Source organism: Leucoraja erinacea, chromosome 12 (genome assembly GCF_028641065.1).
Source record: "Leucoraja erinacea ecotype New England chromosome 12, Leri_hhj_1, whole genome shotgun sequence".
Lineage (NCBI taxonomy): Eukaryota > Metazoa > Chordata > Chondrichthyes > Rajiformes > Rajidae > Leucoraja > Leucoraja erinaceus.
This window is the reverse complement of record NC_073388.1, coordinates 20,760,058-20,781,588: the sequence shown is the minus strand read 5'-3', so window position 1 is coordinate 20,781,588 and position 21,531 is coordinate 20,760,058. Positions and strand designations below refer to the sequence as shown.

At 42.2% G+C, this 21,531-nt stretch overlaps 1 protein-coding gene across 2 annotated transcripts in view; it reads right to left on the bottom strand.

The window, feature by feature from the left end:
- sash3 (SAM and SH3 domain containing 3) overlaps nucleotides 1-21,148 on the bottom strand; it is a 56,140-nt gene extending 34,992 nt beyond the window's left edge. For both annotated transcript variants that reach the window (XM_055643746.1, XM_055643745.1), the window contains exon 1: nucleotides 20,994-21,148. In XM_055643746.1, coding sequence (XP_055499721.1) covers nucleotides 20,994-21,050 — 57 coding nt within the window. In that variant the 5' untranslated portion in view covers nucleotides 21,051-21,148. The remainder of the gene's footprint in view (nucleotides 1-20,993) is intronic.
- Between the last annotated feature and the right edge of the window lie 383 nt (nucleotides 21,149-21,531).

The window sequence follows — 21,531 nt, the reverse complement described above, 5'->3', positions numbered from 1 at the left end:
GCAGCGCTAAACCCAGCTCAGCTGCCTGTCCCGCCAGGTTAACCTACAGCCCTGCCTGGACCTGCAGGAAATATGGCCCAGGTTTACAGCCATCGCAGAGAAGCAGCGTTGGTGTCCCGTCAGTCCAGGCAGGGCTGCAGGTTAACCCGGTGAGACAGGCAGAGTTGAGTTGTATTTAGCACTGGATTGAGCCTGCGAAGCGTGTGTGTGTGTGTGTGTGTGTGTGTGTGTGTGTGTGTGTGTGTGTGTGTGTGTGTGTGTGTGTGTGTGTGTGTGTGTGTGTGTGTGTGTGTGTGTGTGTGTGTGTGTGTGTGTGTGTGTGCGTGTGTGTGAAATTGTGTCCCCCCCTGTCCTCCGGTCCCCTCCATATTTTGATAGCGATTTCCGTGCCTGCCAATGATGATTCTTTCCAGACAATTTGGAATGTTTACCTGGCTCAGAAAGGAGAAGTGAGGAACTGCAGATGCCGTTTAAAAAAAACACAAAGTGCTGGTATAAATTTTCTGGAGGACATGGATAAGCGACGTTTCGGGTCAGGAGACTTCTTCAGACCCAGACATGGTTAGACAACGTTTCAGTTTGAGAGCCTTCTTCAGACTGACACTGGGACAGGTACATGGATAGGAAAGATTTGGAAGGATACGGGTCAGACGCATGCAAGTGAGACTCGCTTGTTTTTTTGCATGGGTGAGTTGGGCCAAATGGCCAATCCCAAACTGTACAGCTCTATGACTAACTGACTCTGGTAACAGCTAAATGAACCTGAGGCCTTACACTGTCAGTATGTTTCCTCATAATGGTGATTCCTATCTCTCTCCCGCTGGCTCATCCTCATTATAATCTCTCACTACTGTTCCTTCCTAAGAAGTGCCAGGCTTATAACAAGACTAGGCCACCACCCTGTGGTTAAGACCACGTCATTTGCCTATCATAACCAATGCCAGATTGTTCTTTAAAAAGGAAACACCTTGTTCTTTGAGGTCACATCTCCTCATGGTGTTGTCTGCTTCTTTTTTTGGAGAGTTATGCAAATTTACTTCATTTCACAGTTAGAAGGTCATTGGATGATATTTGTGGACATAAGTGCGACAGAAAGAATAGTAGTTGTACAATGTTTGAAATGTCATACAGAATTCAGTTTTCGCCACCATTAAGGACTATGTTCATTTGAAACGTGGGGGAACTTTGAATAGAAAAATAAGGAAACAGGCTAAATAATGGAAGATTGGGGAACTTTGAGAAGTAGAGTGATTTCAGTATCTTAGTAAATGATTCACCAAGAATCAGTATGTCGGAGCAGTTAGGAAAGCTACCAAAATATTAGCATTTGTTTTGGGGGAATTGAACACAAATGTGAAAGATTATATCTTAGTTGCTTGGTGCATTGTTGAGACCACATTTTGAGTATTGTGTACAGTATTGACCATCATATTTATGGAGATGTTAATGCAATAGAAGAAGTTCAGCAAATGATCACTTGTCTCATCTCCATGGCAACCATGACCTCCTATCTGAGATTTTCTTTTGTCTCTATTCTCTCGCCACCCTCTCTTCAAATTATGACCAACTTATTTCCCCTCTTTCCCAGTTCTGAAAAAGGGTCTTTGCTTTGAATCATTCATTTTCCACTGATGCTGCCTAACACGCTGGGTGTTATCTGTTTTTTTTTAAAATAAATTTTCATTCACAACACTAATACCTAGAATGGGAAGGTTGCCTAGAATTGGAGATTGCTCATCAGGGGAATGCAGCAGCATGGGTGGCTCTGCGGCACATGAGGGGGGGGAAAAGAGTGGAAGGGCAATAGTAATAGGGGATTCAATTGTCAGGGGAATAGATAGGTGTTTCTGCAGCCGCAAACGAGACTCCAGGATGGTATGTTGCCTCCCTGGTGCAAGGGTCAGGGATGTCACTGAATGGCTGCAGAACATTCTGGAGGGGGAGGGTGAACAGCCAGTTGTCGTGGTGCATATTGGCACCAATGATATAGGTAAAAAAAGGGACGAGGTCCTACAGGATGAATTTAGGGAGCTAGGAGATAAATTTAAAAGTAGGACCTCAAAGGTAATAATCTCTGGATTACTACCAGTACCACGGGCCAGTCAGAGCAGAAATAGGAGGATATTGCAGATGAATACGTGGCTTGAAAAATGGTGCAAGGGGGAGGGATTCAAATTTTTAGGGCATTGGAACCAGTTCTGGGGGAGGTGGGACCAGTACAAACAGGACGGTCTGCACCTGGGCTGGAATGGAACCAATGTCCTTGGGGGAGTGTTTGCTAGTGCTGTCGGGGAGGATTTAAACTAATGTGGCAGGGGGATGGGTACAAGAGCAGAGAGGCAGGGGGGTGTAAAATGAGGGTAGAAGAAAGAGGTAGCAAGGTGAAAAGTAAAAGTGGCAGGCAGACAAAACCAGGGCAAAAATCAAAAAGGGCCACTTCTCAACATAATTGTATAAGGGGTAAGAGAGTTGTAAAAACAAGCCTGAAGGCTTTGTGTCTCAATGCAAGGAGTATTCGTAATAAGGTGGATGAGTTGAACGTGCAGATAGCCATTAATGATTATGATATAGTTGGGATCACGGAGACATGGCTCCAGGGTGACCAAGGCTGGGAGCTGAACATCCAGGGATATTCAATATTCAGGAGGGATAGAGAGAAAGGAAAAGGAGGTGGGGTAGCGTTGCTGATTAGAGAGGAGATTAACGCAATGGAAAGGAAGGACATTAGTTTGGAGGATGTGGAATCGGTATGGGTAGAGCTGCGAAACATTAAGGGGCAGAAAACGCTGGTGGGTGTTGTGTACAGGCCACCTAACAGTAGTAGTGAAGTTGGAGATGGTATCAAACAGGAAATTAGAAATGCGTGCGACAAAGGCAAAGCAGTTATAATGGGTGACTTCAATCTACATATAGATTGGGTGAACCAAAAATCAAATTGGCAGGGGTGCTGAGGAAGAGGATTTCTTGGAATGTATGCGGGATAGTTATCTAAATCAACATGTAGAGGAACCAACGAGAGAGCAGGCTATTTTAGACTGGGTATTGAGTAATGAGGAAGGGTTAGTTAGCAGTCTTGTTGTGCGTGGCCCCTTGGGCAAGAGTGACCATAATATGGTTGAGTTCTTCATTAGGATGGAGAGTGACATTGTTAATTCAGAAACAATGGTTTTGAACTTAAAGAGGGGTAACTTTGAGGGTATGAGACGTGAATTGGCCAAGATTGACTGGCAATTAATTTTAAAAGGGTTGACGGTGGATATGCAATGGAAGGCATTTAAAGACCATGGATGAACTACAAAAATTGTTCATCCCAGTTTGGCAAAAGAATAAATCAGGGAAGGTAGTGCATCCGTGGATAACAAGGGAAATCAGGGATAGTATCGGATGATGGGTACAAATTAGCCAGAAAAAGCAGCATACCGGAGGACTGGGAGAAATTCAGAGACCAGCAGAGGAGGACAAAGGGCTTAATTAGGAAAGGAAAAATGGATTATGAAAGAAAACTGGCAGGGAACATAAAAACTGACTGCAAAAGTTTTTATAGATATGTGAAAAGAAAGAGATTAGTTAAAACAAATGTAGGTCCCTTGAAGTCAGAAACAGGTGAGTTGATCATGGGGAACAAGGATATGGCGGACCAATTGAATAACTACTTTGGTTCTGTCTTCACAAAGGAAGGCATAAATAATGTGCCGGAAATAGCAGGGGACCGCGGGTCAAAGGAGTTGGAGGAATTGAGTGAAATCCAGGTTAGTCGGGAAGTGGTGTTGGGTAAATTGAATGGATTAAAGGCTGATAAATCCCCAGGGCCAGATAGGCTGCATCCCAGAGTACTTAAGGAAGTAGCTCCAGAAATAGTGGATGCATTAGTAATAATCTTTCAAAACTCTTTAGATTCTGGAGTAGTTCCAGAGGATTGGCGGGTAGCAAACGTAACCCCACTTTTTAAGAAGGGAAGGAGAGAGAAAACGGGGAATTACAGACCTGTTAGTCGAACATCAGTAGTGGGGAAACTGCTAGAGTCAGTTATTAAAGATGGGATAGCAGCACATTTGGAAAGTGGTGAAATCATTGGACAAAGTCAGCATGGATTTACGAAAGGTAAATCATGTCTGACGAATCTTAAAGAATTTTTTGAGGATGTAACTAGTAGCGTGGATAGGGGAGAACCAGTGGATGTGGTGTATCTGGACTTCCAGAAGGCTTTCGACAAGGTCCCACATAAGAGATTAGTATACAAACTTAAAGCACACGGCATTGGGGGTTCAGTATTGATGTGGATAGAGAACTGGCTGGCAAACAGGAAGCAAAGAGTAGGAGTAAACGGGTCCTTTTCACAATGGCAGGCAGTGACTACTGGGGTACCACAAGGCTCAGTGCTGGGACCCCAGCTATTTACAATATATATTAATGATCTGGATGAGGGAATTGAAGGCAATATCTCCAAGTTTGCGGATGACACTAAGCTGGGGGGCAGTGTTAGCTGTGCGGAGGATGCTAGGAGACTGCAAGGGGACTTGGATAGGCTGGGTGAGTGGGCAAATGTTTGGCAGATGCAGTATAATGTGGATAAATGTGAGGTTATCCATTTTGGTGGCAAAAACGGGAAAACAGACTATTATCTCAATGGTGGCCGATTGGGAAAGGGGGAGATGCAGCGAGACCTGGGTGTCATGGTACACCAGTCATTGAAGGTAGGCATGCAGGTACAGCAGGCAGTAAAGAAAGCGAATGGTATGTTGGCTTTCATAGCAAAAGGATTTGAGTGTAGGAGTAGGGAGGTTCTACTGCAGTTGTACAGGGTCTTGGTGAGACCACACCTGGAGTATTGCGTACAGTTTTGGTCTCCAAATCTGAGGAAGGACATTATTGCCATAGAGGGAGTGCAGAGAAGGTTCACCAGACTGATTCCTGGGATGTCAGGACTTTCTTATTAAGAATGACGGGATAGACTTGGTTTATACTCTCTAGACTTTAGGAGATTGAGAGGGGATCTTATAGAAACTTACAAAATTCTTAAGGGGTTGGACAGGCTAGATGCAGGAAGATTGTTCCCGATGTGGCTGAATGGGAGATGCCAGAGAGTAATGGTGGATGGTTGTTTGTCAGGTTGGAGGCCAGTGACGAGTGGGGTGCCACAGGGATCTGTGTTGGGTCCACTGTTGTTTGTCATGTACATCAATGATCTGAATGATGGTGTGGTAAATTGGATTAGTAAGTATGCAGATGATACTAAGATAGGTGGGGTTGCGGGTAATGAAGTAGAGTTTCAAAGTCTACAGAGAGATTTATGCCAGTTGGAAGAGTGGGCTGAAAGATGGCAGATGGAGTTTAATGCTGATAAGTGTGAGGTGCTACATCTTGGCAGGACAAATCAAAATAGGACGTACATGGTAAATGGTAGGGAATTGAAAAATGTAGGTGAACAGAGGGATCTGGGAATAACTGTGCACAGTTCCCTGAAAGTGGAATCTCATGTAGATAGGGTGGTAAAGAAAGCTTTTGGTGTGCTGGCCTTTATAAATCAGAGCATTGAGTATAGAAGTTGGGATGTAATGTTAAAATTGTACAAGGCATTGGTGAGGCCAATTCTGGAGTATGGTGTACAATTTTGGTCGCCTAATTATAGGAAGGATGTCAACAAAATAGAGAGAGTACAGAGGAGATTTACTAGAATGTTGCCTGGGTTTCAGCAACTAAGTTACAGAGAAAGGTTGAACAAGTTAGGGCTTATTCTTTGGAGCGCAGAAGGTTAAGGGGGGACTTGATAGAGGTTTTTAAAATGATGAGAGGGATAGACAGAGTTGACGTGGAAAAGCTTTTCCCACTGAGAGTAGGGAAGATTCAAACAAGGAATTAAGGGACTGAAGTTTAGGGGTAACATGAGGGGGAACTTCTTTACTCAGAGAGTGGTAGCTGTGTGGAATGAGTTTCCAGTGAAGGTAGTGGAGGCAGGTTCATTTTTATCATTTAAAAATAAATTGGATAGTTATATGGATGGGAAGGGAATGGAGGGTTATGGTCTGAGCGCAGGTATATGGGACTAGGGGAGATTATGTGTTCGGCACGGACTAGAAGGGTCGAGATGGCCTGTTTCCGTGCTGTAATTGTTATATGGTTATATGGTTATATGTTGGGGAAGTCCAGGACAAGGGGTCATAGCTTAAGGATAAGGAGGAAATCCTTTAAAACCGAGATGAGAAGAACTTTTTTCACACAGAGAGTGGTGAATCTCTGGAACTCTCTGCCACAGAGGGTAGTTGAGGCCAGTTGATTGGCTATATTTAAGAGGGAGTTAGATGTGGCCCTTGTGGCTAAGGGGATCAGAGGGTATGGAGAGAAGGCAGGTACGAGATACTGAGTTGGATGATCAGCCATGATCATATTGAATGGCGGTGCAGGCTCGAAGGGCCGAATGGCCTACTCCTGCACCTAATTTCTATGTTTCTATGTTTCTATGAGGAAAAGTCAGTATCTGCTACTTAGAAAACAAAAAAAAAAGATCTAATTGAAACATATAAGATCCTAAAAGACTCTAACAGGTTAGATATAGATAGAAAATAAATGGCTTGGCATTCTCAGCTGTGCCATGCAAGATTATATCATTGACTCCCAGCTCAGCTCACCATGGCATGGCTTGATATTCTTTCTGTCGAATAGACCCCACCACTGATAATCTCCCTTAGATTCCAAAGCCCTTCTGTGCTGAAGGGGAAAGAAGTACTTTAATTGTTCCTTAAAGTCATTTAGTCACACAGCATGGAAACAGGCCCTTCGACCCAACTTGCCCATGTTGACCATCAACACTAGTCCCACCTGCCTGTATTTGGCCCATATCCCTCCAAACCTATCCCATCCATGTACCTGGCTAAATGCTTTTTAATATGTTATGATAGAAACATAGAAATATAGAAAATAGGTGCAGGAGTACCTTCGAGCCTGCACCACCATTCAATATGATCATGGCTGATTATCCAACTCAGTATCCTGTACCTGTCTTCTCTCCATACCCCCTGATCCCTTTAGCCACAAGGGCCACATCTAACTCCCTCCATCTAACTACCTGCAATAGTTCCTTGTGATGGTTCCTTGTCTTCACGGTGAGCCATTTAGCTCTCAGACACAGTATAATACTTTGAGGATTGGTTAACTTAATCTAGAAAAGGGATTGATGTATTTTGAAGGCCCTGAAGAAATTCTTGCTAGCTCAGCTGCTGTATGTACTGCTGAGACCTTACACGGGATGACTGTGCAGATTTGCACATCAAACCTCGTAAGCAATCTATTCTAGCTACATCCCAAACAGAAATCAGACATTTCTTTATCCTCATTTAATTAGGATGTTTCTCATATCCATGCTAACTTCATACATAAATCTTAAATCAAATAATGAAATTTGTTTAATTTTGGGCATTACAGAATCACAAATCAATTATTTTTACCTCTACTCTTTGTTCCCTTCTCTTCCCTGAGTCACTAACACTCTTACATTAGCACTTACTAATAGTTCTGATAATTGGCAAGAAAAAAAAAACATACTGTAATACAATTCTCTCCCATTTGTTGAACTTATGGCCTCTGTAGAAAACTTCACACCTGCTTAAGCACTGACCTGAGTTCTCCATTTTTTAACATAATTCAGCCTCAGCTGTGGTTGAATCTGTATTCATTCTATATGTTTTTCTACTTTTTAAATGTCCATTTCTGACAACCAAAACACAGAACATCTCTCTCTCTCTTTCTCTCTTGAATTATGAGGAAAGGACATTTGTTCAGCCTTGGAATTAATCAATGGACGGAGAGGTCTGCTTGCCCATCGGGACTCTTGAGATACTTTGTTTGAATTATGCTGTGCTCTCTATTGAGTGGTAACAATACCTTGGGTTAGGGGAGATTAGACAGAAGCACAAGTTTTATGAAGAGGTTTACCACTTCCTGCCAGACGCCCTATTTTCATTGTTCACAGAAACTGCTTCACAGTTTCCCTTACTTGCAATGATGTATGTTTGACTAAAATGCAATAAATGTGGTCGTTTGTTTTCAGAAACTGTATGCCTGCACTTTACACTTTACTATCACTCCTGAATTATTTGGGTATTTGCTTATAAATTTTGAACTGGCTTGTGGGTATGGGCTTGGTTACTCATAACAGCATTGCACCTTGCTTTGTGCAGGAACCTCAATGCTATCATTTCATCATTAGCACATTTTTACTGCTTCTAATGATCTTTAGAAACAGGCAAACTATTTGTGTTTTTTTTTTTTTAACACCATGTCTCCCAAGACGTAGAATAGATTTACAAGAACTTACATTCTCACCCTTCTTAAGGATAAGGGGGAAGTATTTTAGGACCGAGATGTGAAAATCATTTTTCACACAGAGAGTGGTGAATCTGTGGAATTCTCTGTCACAGAAGGTAGTTGAGGCCAGTTCATTGGCTATATTTAAGAGGGAGTTAGATGTGGCCCTTGTGGCTAAAGGGATCAGGGGGTACAGGATACTGAGTTGGATGATCAGCCATGATCATATTGAATGGCGGTGCAGGCTCGAAGGGCCGAATGGCCTACTCCTGCACCTATTTTCTATGTTTCTATGTTTCACCCATGATGGAGTAGAATAGCACAAAGATTATGTTTTATTTTCAACTGTGTAGCAACACTGTTCAGGTGGTAAAATTAGGAGTGGGCTTGCCTGGGCTTTTGAGAGAAAAGTCACCATGGCTACATGATGTACAAGAGCTCAGTCCTAAAATAATTATTTTAATAATCTCAATTCATCACTTCGCTTTGATGGCAAGCTATATAATCTATTAAGCTCTTGTACATCATGTAGTCATGTGACTTTACATAAATGACATCCATGAAAATGTCTCAAGTACCACCAGACTATTCGCTGATGATTGTTTGCTGTACCGTCCAATTAAGTCAACTGATGATGAAGATGCTCTCCAAAAGGATCTCGATACTATGGTCGAGTGGTCACAACAATGGGGCATGCAGTTCAACCCTTCCAAATGTGAAACCATGCGTGTCACCAGAAAGAGGAATCCAGGCGTCACATCCTACAACATACTTGGTGTCACCCTTGAAGAATCCAAACAAACCAAGTATCTTGGCATCAAATTGCAAAATAATCTGCGTTGGAATGGTCAGACTCATCATGCAACAGGTGTCCTAAATTTCCTGAGGCGCAACTTTCATCATTGTTCAGCTTCTGTCAAGGAGAAGCTGTATTTCACCCTCGTTCGACCTCATTTGGACTACGCAGTTGCAGCATGGGACCCATACACAGATAAAAACATTTCATCCATCGAACGTGTCCAAAGACAGGCCGCTCGAGTTGTTACTAACACCTATGAGAGAGAACCTATGAGAGAGACTTCTGAATTCTCTGGGGTGGAACCCTCTCCAAGACAGACGTGAAGCTCACCGTTTGACCTGATTTTACAAAATGTTAAATGGTCAACTAGACATAGATCACAAGACCTACACCAACCCCAAACCAATTAGGAGCAGACGAGGGCATTTGATCCAATTTGTGATCCCAGCTACCAAGACAGATGTGTACAGCAATTCGTTCTTCCCACGCACAATTAAAGCATGGAATAATCTCCACCAAACTATAGTTACCCATCCAGATGCAACTAAATTTAAAGTAGCACTTTCTTCCCAGTAACCCTTTCTGGCTTAATCCATCCCTTCACCACCTCCAGTTTAAATTCCAGTTGGAATATTTTGGAGGACCAAGTAACCAAGAACCAAGAATCAGGACGGCACAGTGGTGCAGCAGTAAAGTTACTGCTTTACAGTGCCAGAGACCCAGGTTTGATCCTGACTACAGGTGTTGTCTGTACAGGGTTTGTACATTCTCTCTGTGTCCGAGTGGGTTTTCTCCGGGTGCTCTGGTTTCTGCCAACATTCCAGAGACATCCAGGTTTGTAGGTTAGTTGGTTTCTGTAAATTGTCCATCGTGTGTTGAACTAGAATAGAGGTGATCTCTGGCCATCACAGGGCCAGTTTCCACACAGTATCTCTGAAACTAATATTACTGTAGATGTAAGGAACCTTAGTTGCATAGAACATTCTTGCCATAACTCAATATCCATACACACACAGTTCTAGCATGTTTCTGCTGGGTATTAAGAATCAGGAAACCAATTCTGAGATGAGGTTAGTACAATATGCAAAAGACGAGCCTGCCATTTGGTAGTGTGTCTCGACAGCCTCAGGGTGCAGGTGGGCGGCGAGGGGATGTTTATTTTGGTGCCATCAACAGAAAGAATAGACTAAAAAATAGAATCATAGTTCTTATCTTTTTCTTTTGTCTTATAGGGGGGCCATTTGGCTTGTCGAGTTGATGTCTGCACTTAGAGAAGTCCTGCTAATCCCACCCTTATCCCTGTAACAAAATGTTTCTCACATGCCCATCAACACTATCTTGGATCTCTGTCTACTGACCTACATTAGGGGTCATTTGCAGTGGTGCGTTATCTAGCAACCAGCATGTTTCTGGGATATGGGTAGAAGACAAACCAAGGGGCGGCACGGACACGCAGTGGTAGAGTTGCTGCCTGTACAGCAGCAGAGACACATGTTTAATCCCAATTACGGGTGCTGTCTCTACGGAGTTTGTGCATTCTCATCGTGACTGCGTGGGTGCAAGAGCTACAGTCCCTCACTCCAAAGACTTACAAGTTTGTAAGTTAATTTGCTTCAGTAAGTTGTAAATATTGCCCCTCGTGTGTCAGTGTAGCTGCTGATCACTGGTCGTTGAGGAGTCGGTGAGCCGAAGGGCCTATTCCTATGCACTAGCTCTAAAGTAAAGTCTTAAGTCTAAATGGGGGAACTCTTCATGGTCACAGAGAGAACAGGTAAACTCCATACATACAGCACTCAGGCTCAGGATCCAAGCAAAGTTACTGGAACTCTGAGACATCAGCTCTATCAACTCTGCTGACATTGACCAAGTTGTACAATATTATGGGTATAAAGCTAGCATAGACTTCTATTGGACAACACAATATCTTTGTGTGCTGTGTGATAGATTTTTTATTAAACATGCCATGCTATTATTCACGTTTCCAAATTGCTTCCTGGTCCTTCATGTACAAGCCATGCGACTGCACAAAGGTAGCCAAATGCAAATATTGATGTCCAATGGTGCTCAAGATATTTGGACTCCATTTGTAAGATCTGCTTTAGCAAAATGTAAAGAGGACTTTCTGATCCAAATTAAAAACATGGAATCCAATGCCTGGATCTATGTATGGGCAGGACTACTTTAAGTTATCTACTTAACACTTCTCTCACACCTTACATCACTAAGGGTCTCAGTTGGGTCCAGTACAAACTGATGTTCAATCCAATTGTAATGTTGATCCTCCATGTAAACCCACCATCACCCAACCCTTGTGCACTCTACCAATGAAGGATGAGGGACACCTCATTGAAATTTACCGAATACTGAAGAGTGGATGTCGAGAGGATGTTTCCACTAGTGGGAGAGTCTAGGACTAGAGGGCACAACCTCAGAGTAAAAGGACGTACCTTTAGGAGATGAGAAGGAATTTGTTTTGAATTTGCAGGAAAATGGGTTTAAGTGGGAAAGATAGATCAGCCATGATTGAATTGCAGAGTAGATGTGATGAGTCGAATTGCCTAATTCTGCTCCTATGACTTATGAATGTCTTGACCCATCCCTTATGGTACTTCTTCTTCTTGCGTATGGCGTGCACAGCCTTAAGTTGTAGGACAACTTGTTCTATTTGATCTTATTTGATTGTGCACGCTGGGTTGATTGCATTCGTCGAAACAGGATGGATCACATGAAGGTTGCAATCTTCCACCCCCCTTGTGGTACCACTTCTCCTGACATGTTCACATCCTCTCTCCCTCTTCACACCATCTCTCCCCTACCTGAGACTTTCTCCAATTGTCACCCTTTTTATATCAGTCAATGAGCCGAGTTCCTTCATTGGCATCACAATGTCAGAGCTTCTCCATGCAACACACCGTTCATCCACCTATTCAGGCACAGGACAATTATTCAGCGAATGTCTATACCTGATCTACAACCCAGTAATCTGACCAACATTTACTCTTCGACCAACACCAACCAAACATAGTGGTGTCATTGGTGTTTGGTGTAAATGCTGACTGGTTCTTGTTAAATTGTCCATCTTTTAAAATATTTGGTACATTTTCTCACCCATTACTCATCCAAAACAGCAGGAAACCATGTCAGCAGGCATGGCAATTTGCGGAGGTGGATCAAATATAAACTATCATAAGCAAAGTAGTGAGTCAGTTTTGCAAGAGAGAAGTGGGGGAAATATCAGGGCTTGTGTTCCTGTGACGGTCCTTGTGGGCAATGAGGTGCACACACTTTCCTCCTGACCTCAGAAGGAAAACTTGGACAAAGGACTTCTTGCCTTGTTAACATAGAACATAGAACAATACAGCTCGGCAGAATAATGGTGTACTTTGCCTTCCACCAATTTAGTACCTTCTCCCAAAATCCAGATTTATCCTTGTCTTTAACTGGAGTTGCAACTATTTTCAGATTACAATTGCAAAATAATTATTTGAAGTGGTAATTTTCAAATCAAATAACAATTATTGGGGGATTTCCTCCCAGTTCTTACCTGCAAAATGTTCTTGAATCAGATTTCTAAAAGAAGAGATTGTATCACATATGTCAAGGAAATAATGCAATTGTTCTATTGATGGATATCTCTCAAAAATTAAATAGTTAAAATGAAAAATGTGGTGAAAATATTTATCAATGTGCTTCTTCTTTTAAAGTGAACCATATTTTGTTGTTTAATATTTTTCGGACTAAAGATTGCAAGAGTTTTGTTGGCAGGTATTACAGTCACTATGGCATGCACTGCACCGCATATGAGTTATCTTGCACACTTAAGCATCTTTACAGAATGGTTGTAGGAACTTAAAACCACAACCGTATCTGTGGAACTAAGCAAATTCAATATCTGTTAAACTGTAACATTTTTAGTAGTATCATATATTTTCCACTGAATGAGGACAACTTACTGACAATGAATGTCACTATAATTTTAATAATTTTACATTCAATTATTCTTGTACTGTTCATTTTCCTTCTTTTTTCACATCTAGAGCTGTCATTCTCACCTTTCTGTACGCACTGAAAACCACAAGAATCTCCAAGCTAATGCTGCTACACCAATGATCAACACAACATCTCTCTAGCATTGTTATATTAGTCCCCTATTCTTAAGGGGTAAGAAAATCCCTTTTCTATTCTATTTGAATAAAAATAAACATTATGCTACATATACGAAGGTAGAGTATAACAATGTACAAAACACCATTCATTTGGTGGGGATACATGTACACCTGTAAGATTGCAAACAATTGATTCATGTTGAAGGACTGAATATTATCTTTTCATTAATATTCTTGTAATGACAGAGAATCAAACACTCCTTTGGATTAATTTCCCACAAACAGGGTGTAATCTAGTTTTATATTTAACCACTCTATAAATCCACATGAAATCCTGTTTTAATGCAGCGCTTTCATACTGATTATTTTTTTGGTTCCAACATAATTTGTTGAATTAATTGTATGGCTTTAGTGTCATTTTGTGCCAAAATTGAAATTATTTAATTACTGTAACATTTTTAGTTTTGTTTAGTCTAGGTACCAGGGGTGCCGCATGATTTGCAGCCCTGCCACTAGTCTGTGTGTTTTTTTGTCTTTAAATTTTTTTTAGTGTGTGTTAAAAGTTCATGTTCTCCGGTTTGTTTTATGTTGGGCGAGGGGGAGGGGGTCGGGGGAAACTGTTTTTTTCCTGTTTCTCACCTTTTCGGAGATGCGATTGTGTTCCGGATCGCGTCTCCGGTCGCTCTGCGAGCCACAAACGATGGAGCTGGAGGCCTCCTAGGAATGAATTTGAGCCCCACCGTGGGGCGTGGAATTAACATCGGAGTCGATCCCTTGCCTGGGATTGCTCCAACTGCGGCCTGCAGACTTTACCATTGAGAGCTCGCAGTCTCAAGAGAGGCCGAGTCTGGAAGCTTCAACGCCACAGAGTTCAACCAGCCCCAACCAGTCCGATCGCCGGCGCATGGGAGCTGACACCCCCCCGATGCAGGAGCTGATCACCCTGATGTGGAGGGCTCCGACCCGCCAGCTATGAGAGTCAAGATCGTCCCGTCAACGGAGGGCTCGAGGCCACCGACCGCGGGAGAGCAAAGAAGGGAAGAGATTTGAACATTTTTTCGCCTTCCATCACAATGAGGAATGTGGAGGAGTTAGGTTTTAAACAAGAACCAGGGGAAAGACTTGCCAGTAAAACACTGTTTCATACACTACTTTTAATATAAGAACCAGCAAACGACAAACAGAAATGAATGAAGAAATAGAATGTTGAATCAGTTCAGTAAAATTAGGAAGATATCAGGTTGAAACTGAATAATATTACATAGAAACATAGAAACATAGAAACATAGGTGCAGGAGGAGGCCATCCGGCCCTTCGAGCCAGCACCGCCATTCATTGCGATCGTGGCTGATCGTCCCCAATCAATAACCCGTGCCTGCATTCTCCCCATATCCCTTGATTCCACTAGCCACTAGAGCTCTATCTAACTCTCTCTTAAATCCATCCAGTGATTTGGCCTCCACTACCCTCTGTGGCAGGGAATTCCACAAATTCACAACTCTCTGGGTGAAAAAGTTTTTTTCTCACAGTCTTAAATGGCCTCCCCTTTATTCTAAGACTGTGGCCCCTGGATCTGGACTCACCCAACATTGGGAACATTTTTCCTGCATGTAGCTTGTCCAGTCCTTTTATAATTTTATATGTTTCTATAAGATATCCCCTCATCTTTCTAAACTCCAGTGAATACAAGCCTAGTCTTTTCAATCTTTCCTTATATGACAGTCCCGCCATCCCAGGGATCAATCTCGTGAACCTACGCTGCACTGCCTCAATCACAAGGATGTCCTTCCTCAAATTAGGAGACCAAAAATGTACACAATACTCCAGATGCGGTCTTACCCGAGCCATATACAACTGCAGAAGAACCTCTCTACTCCTTTACTGAAATCCTCTTGTTATGAAGGCCAACATTCCATTAGCTTTCTTCACTGCCTGCTGTACCTGCACGCCAACTTTCAGTGACCGGTGTACAAGGACACCCAGGTCTCGCTGTACCTTCCCCTGACCCAACCTAACCCCATTGAGATAATAATCTTCCCCCTTGTTTTTGCCAGCAAAGTGGTAACCTCACATTTATCCTATATTATACTGCATCTGCCACGCATCTGCCATCTCACTCAATCTGTCCAGGTCACCCTGCAACGTCCTAACATCCTCTTCACAGTTCACACTGCCACCCAGCTTTGTGTCATCCGCAAACTTGCTAGTGTTGCTCCCAATTCCCTCTTCCAAATCATGAATGTATATTGTAAACAGTTGTGGCCTCAACAGCGAGCCTTGCGGCACTCCACTCGCCACTGCCTGCCATTCTGAAAAGGACCCGTTCACTCCTACTCTTTGCTTCCTGTCTGCCAACCAATTTTCTATCCACGTCAACACCCTACCCCCAATACCATGTGCTCTAATTTTAATCACCAGTCTCCCGTGCGGGACCTTATCAAAGGCTTTCTGAAAGTCTCTACACCCACTGGCTCCCCTTCATCCATTTTACTTGTCACATCCTCAAAAAATTCCAGAAGATTAGTCAAGCATGATTTTCTGGCTATGTAGTGCAACAAAAGTAGTGCAACTTTGAGTCATCAGTTGACGTCGAGAAATGCAAGACCTGTGGGATGTCTGGATACTAATGGTTAGGAGATTGATTCTAAAATTTGAAGGACTGAATCATAAAAACAGTTACCTCGGCTCTTTGACTATAAAGAAAGCAGCATTTTTATGTATAACAAGGCCAATGTTTATTCCCATCACCATCCTTAAGAAGGTGGTGGTGTTCTGCCTTCTTTAGCTGCTGTAGTCCTTCGGGTGAAAAGGGGAAGGAGTTCCAGGATTGGTAATAGTGATGATGAGGGAGGAGCAATTTATTTTTGTCATCAAAAGAAACATTCAGTAGGTGGTGTTCCCATGCATCTAATCCTTCTTGGTGGTAGAGTGTGTGGGTTTGAGAATTGCTGTTGGATTTGCCAAGACTAGAAAATATCGACAATGTTTTATAGATTTGGTTTAGTTTAGTTTGGAAATACAATGCGGAAACAGGCCTTTCGGTTGCACCTTTGGCGCACCAATTGAATTCCCGGTCAATGCTAACCATATGGATGCTAGGGCACATGGCAGCAATAATGCCAATGAATGTCTAAAATATTGGTGAGCAGGTTATTGTTGAGTATGTATCACCTGATATGTGTCATGTTGATGACACATTATGTCGAATTACTGACTTTTCAGAATTGAGTGTCTTGGGCAGTAATTGCTCAGATTGGATTTGTCCTGCTTTTTGTGAACAGGTCATAACCGAGCAGTTTTCCCCATTATTAGTAGACGCCAGTGGTATAAAACCCTATTGCAATCCTGAGGAAAATAACATCATCTGCTGTCTCAGCACATTGCTGTCTTCCAGACTTGATATTGAATTCTCCATCTTGAGCTAACCCAACAAACAGCTAACAATGGCCTGTTTCCTTTATCATTGTTACTTTTTTGCATATCTTTCATTCATTGTTCTAAATCTCTCTACATCATCGTCTATATCTCTCATTTCCCTTTCCCCTGACTAGTCTCGACCTGAAATGTCCCCCAATCCTTCTCTCCAGAGATGCTGCCTGTTCCACTGCCTGAGTTACTCCAGCTTTTTGTGTCTATCTTTGGTTTAAACCAGCATCTGCAGTTCCTTCCTACACATGTTCCTGCTGTCTATATCAGAGCTGGCCATTTCTGCCAGTCACCATTTTGGTTCAGTTTTTCACCTTTGCATTTATTTGGCCTGGCCTACATGCCCTTGCTATTAGCAACACACAACACTGACAAAAAATTACGTGCTTTTATATGCCACATTAAATAATTTAGTCTCATCCTATCAAAGATATTCTCTCTGTTCTATCCATTTCTCCCCTACTTTATCTGCTACTGAAAAAACAACTTATCTTCTCTCTTTCCCATTTCTGACAAAGGGACTTGGACCTGAAATGTTAACAGTGTTTTCACACATGATGTTTCCAGCATTTGTAATACTTATTAAAATGCAGCTGTTCTATATCCCACACAATTACAGCTAGCATTGACTGTAGATGAGACTTGTACATAACATTTGTAGGCCCTGTATTAATACATGCAAATTGGGGACTAATGACGTACGTGAAATCCATTGGGACTTTCAGCAGTTAGCAGCATTCAGGCATGGGTTATTAAGTGGTCCACCTACACTTGGCATTCACTGACATTACCATCACCAAATTTCCCTGCAGAATTACATCCTGGGGATTACCATTGGTCAGAAACTTAACTATATCAGCCACAAATGATGCCGCAGGACTACCATGACCACAAGCACAGATTAGAGGCTGCGTATCTGTGGTGACTGACTCACATTATACACCCAAAATGTGTTTTGCCATTAACAAGAGATGTCAGCAGTGTTCATCTATACTTTCTGCATGCCTGCATAAGTGCAGCTGCAATAAACTTGATCCCCATCTCGAACAAGCAGCCTGCTGAATATTGATTCCCTTTACAAGTGGTGCACTGTGGTTACAGCGTGCACCATCTACAAAATGCACTGAAATGACTCACCTAGGTTACCCAAATGGCACCTTTCTAATTGACAACCTCTACTGCCATGATGGATAATGGTTTCAAGGGCATAGGAACACTATCACTTGCAGGTTTCTTTCCAAAATTGTACACTGGCCTGACTTGGAAATATATCACCATTCAGGTATCACAATTAGGTCCAAATCCTGGAACCCCTGCCCCAGGAGCATCTGTGAAGGTGCCTTCACCTGCAGTGGTGTAGGGGCTCACCACCATTAGGGATGGATAATTAACATTGACTTAGCCAGTGTTTCCTAAATCTCACAAATTGAATGTCTAAAAAGGGAATGTTGCACAGTCCTTCTGTGGCAGGAAAATTAACTTTCATTTATTCCCAAGAGGATCAGAAGAGTTTCTTCATGCCTCCCAAGGAAAGCTGGCATATCTGCACATACTCCTCAATCTTGCCACTCTTTTGGCTGCAAATCCCATTATCTACCACCACAACTCTGAATTTTGACTGTAATGCATTCCATTACTTACCCTGTTGCTGGAGGTTTCAATAGGGCCATGGGCCATCTGACATTAGTTTCTATGTCCCTTAAGTTTAGTCTTTAACCTTATGGCCTCCTTTTTAAAAAAAAAATATTGTTCTGAATAGGTTACCTCGTATTTTGCCCTGCTCCATGCTCTCTTTCCTTCATCATTCTCTAAGTAGACCTAAGCTAAAAGCTGCAATTTTTTAAGGGGAAAATCTCTTGATTGTGTTTCACATTTGTCAAGTAGTTGCACAATGGTTGAAAGAAAGAATTGCTGGAGTAATCAACCTTCCTGTTTGACTGTGTTTACTCCGGAGCACAGGGATATAGTGACACACTTAACAACCTTACTCCCAAGCCGTTCCTGTGACCTTAGACTTCACATGGAGCCCTGGTTTACACAATCTTTCTTTGATTGCGTAGGTTCCCCACACAACCCAAAAAGTACGGATAAATTGTGTAAGTAGCCCCTGTAAGTCGTCCATAACATGTAGGGGGGGGGGGGGGGGGGGGGGGGGGGGGGGGGGGGGGGGGGGGGAGGTGGGGGTAAGGGGGGGGGGGAGGATTTAGAATGAAATAGGATTAGTGTTATCAGGTAGTTGATGGTTGATAGGCACTTGATGGGCCAAAGGATCATAAGGCTATAAGTGATAGGAATAGAATTATGCCATTCAACCCATCAAGTCTACTCCGCCATTCTATCATGGCTGATCTATCTCTGGGTGGAGGAGGCGACCAAAAGCGGTTCCCCCCTTACCCCCTCTCACCACCCCCCACACAAGGCACACATTAAAGCACACATTTGGACACACTAAAAAAACAAAAAAATGACGAACACGCTGCTGGCAGGGCAGCTGTCTCTCGGCGCCCCCACCAATTCACCACCCTCTGACTAAGGGGTCTGTTTCCAAGCTGTGTGACGATTTTTTTCCAGAGGATCTACGAGAGTCAGGGTAAGGAGATTGAGCTTGCCTTGTGGGAATCAGAGGAATATTCTTGTCCACAAGGGAATTGAAAATTGAAACGTACATCTTGTTCCTTGACCTTTTCTAGCTCAAATCTCGTTAGCGACAGATTTCACCCGGCATGGATTACTCACCACTCGGGCCTCTGACTAAAGAGCCGATTGAGTCTTGATGACGTAATTGGACCCTGTTCTGCACAGCTCTCTCTATGCTTGGCTGCTCGAAAGAATAGGTTAGCATTTGGACCTGGTGATGTGACAATGGGGCAGAAGAAGCAGCTTGCTCTCCTCATTTCAGCAGCATCCCCTTTTCGGCTGCCATCATATGAATGGAGTTAAAATCAGTATCAAAGTCAAAGATCACAGATGAATAATAGCAACATAGAGAAGACAACATAGATGGCCCTGTGGCGCAGCTGTAGAGCTGCTGCCTCACAGTGATAGAGACCTGAGTTCTATCCTGACCTCAGGTGCTGTCTGCGTCGAGTTTGCACGTTCTCCCTGTGACCACGTGAATTTCCTCCAGGTGCTCCGGTTTCCTCTCATATCACAAAAATGTGCGGGTGTAGGTTAATTGGTCTCTGTAGAGTGCCTTCTGGTGTGTAGGGACTGGATGAGAAAATGGGGTAACGCAGTACTAATGTGAACGGGTGATTGATGATCGGTGCGGTCTCAGTGGGCCAAGGGTCCTATTTCCATGCTGCATCTCTGAACTAAACTAAGACAGTGATAGGTTGTTAACATCATGGAACTGTGTTTAAGAAACCCAGCACAACCACCTTTGACCAAACGTTTGTGACATGACCAGTCAATTGGCAGGATCATCTCTTTTAAGAGAGAATTATTTATTTAAAATAGTGTGTTAAGTTTGAGGAAGAAGTTACAGGGTGATTTGAAAGTACATAATTATAAGTCTGGTGTTTATAGTTTCCATTTGACATGATCTAATTTGATACAAAGAGTTTTCCTGTTAGAAATTGAATTTAAATTCAGGAATAATACACCATGTTGAAATGTTAAAATTTTTGAACATGTATCATTATATATCAAAATTTGAATTTATCTGGATATATTTTGCTTGCTTAGCTCAATGGTAGCAACGGTCTCCCTGACTTAGTGGAAAGGAGAAGAAAGCTTTATATTTGAATGTAGCCACACAGTGCACGCTAATGTTTCAATTCCCAAGACGATGACTTTGGAACCTAATCTCCATTGTCAATACTTTGAGCTGGACCCTTTTAGGTTTAAGATGTTTAATTTAAGATTTGAAAGGCAGAATTTGGCTTCGATTATCTCACTTCAAATAGAAAATATTTCATTTCTGCGCCAGTTCATTTATCACTTCCATCTGCATAAAAATACATATTTTAAAATACAACGGTGTGATAACATTAGTTTTGTCAGGTTTAACACTAATCAAACAATTTAATGTATATAGCATGAACAATCATGAACGATTAAAGAGCCAATTTTCATTTGCACATACTTCAGCTACTCAATGAATCAATGTGATACTGATCTCCACAACAAAGAAATGGACACCCACCACTCTGAATTCAGAATGAATAATTTCAACTAATCGTAATCTGTTACAAGAGTATTAAGAACTAAGATACACGGAGTTACTGCATGGAGTGACTAAAAGACAACCCGAAGTGCGATCGTGCAGCACCAGGCAGTTCATTCACAAACTGTAAAACTACTTCGAACTGACTGCTTTTTGCTGTTAGTTTAATAACTCTCATCAATAAATTCCTCACCTTTGGTTTCCGATTTTGCTCCTTTTCTGATGCATTGGATGGCTTCCTTCGCAGCATATTTTATAGCAATTAAATTCAAAAATGGACAGAAGTTAGTGAGCTTCTGCTTAACTGGAGGAATCTGAGTCACAGGAAGAAGAGTCACGTGGTAGTTCCTTACCGCAACAACATGGTGTGGGCTAGAACTTTAACATCAACCTTTAGTATCTAACTAGGAAGGAAGTAACAAGTCTTCCTGAGCTCTATGCTGTTTGCAAAGCATCACGACCAAGGTGTTTAAAATGACAAAACATCATTAATATTTAGGCTACACAATTACATGTATAATTTATAAAATTCATAAATGTTTGTGGTGCAATAAGCTATGTTTAATTGGATTCATCATTCACATGCCAGCTAAGTTTGAGAACTGCAAATATACACTTGCACATACCAATAATGATAATGTCAGAGCCAGATTAGGAAATAATCATAATTTTTATTATAATTGGGAAATGGCCAGACATTTTTAACCTCACAAACACAAAACATTAGAATG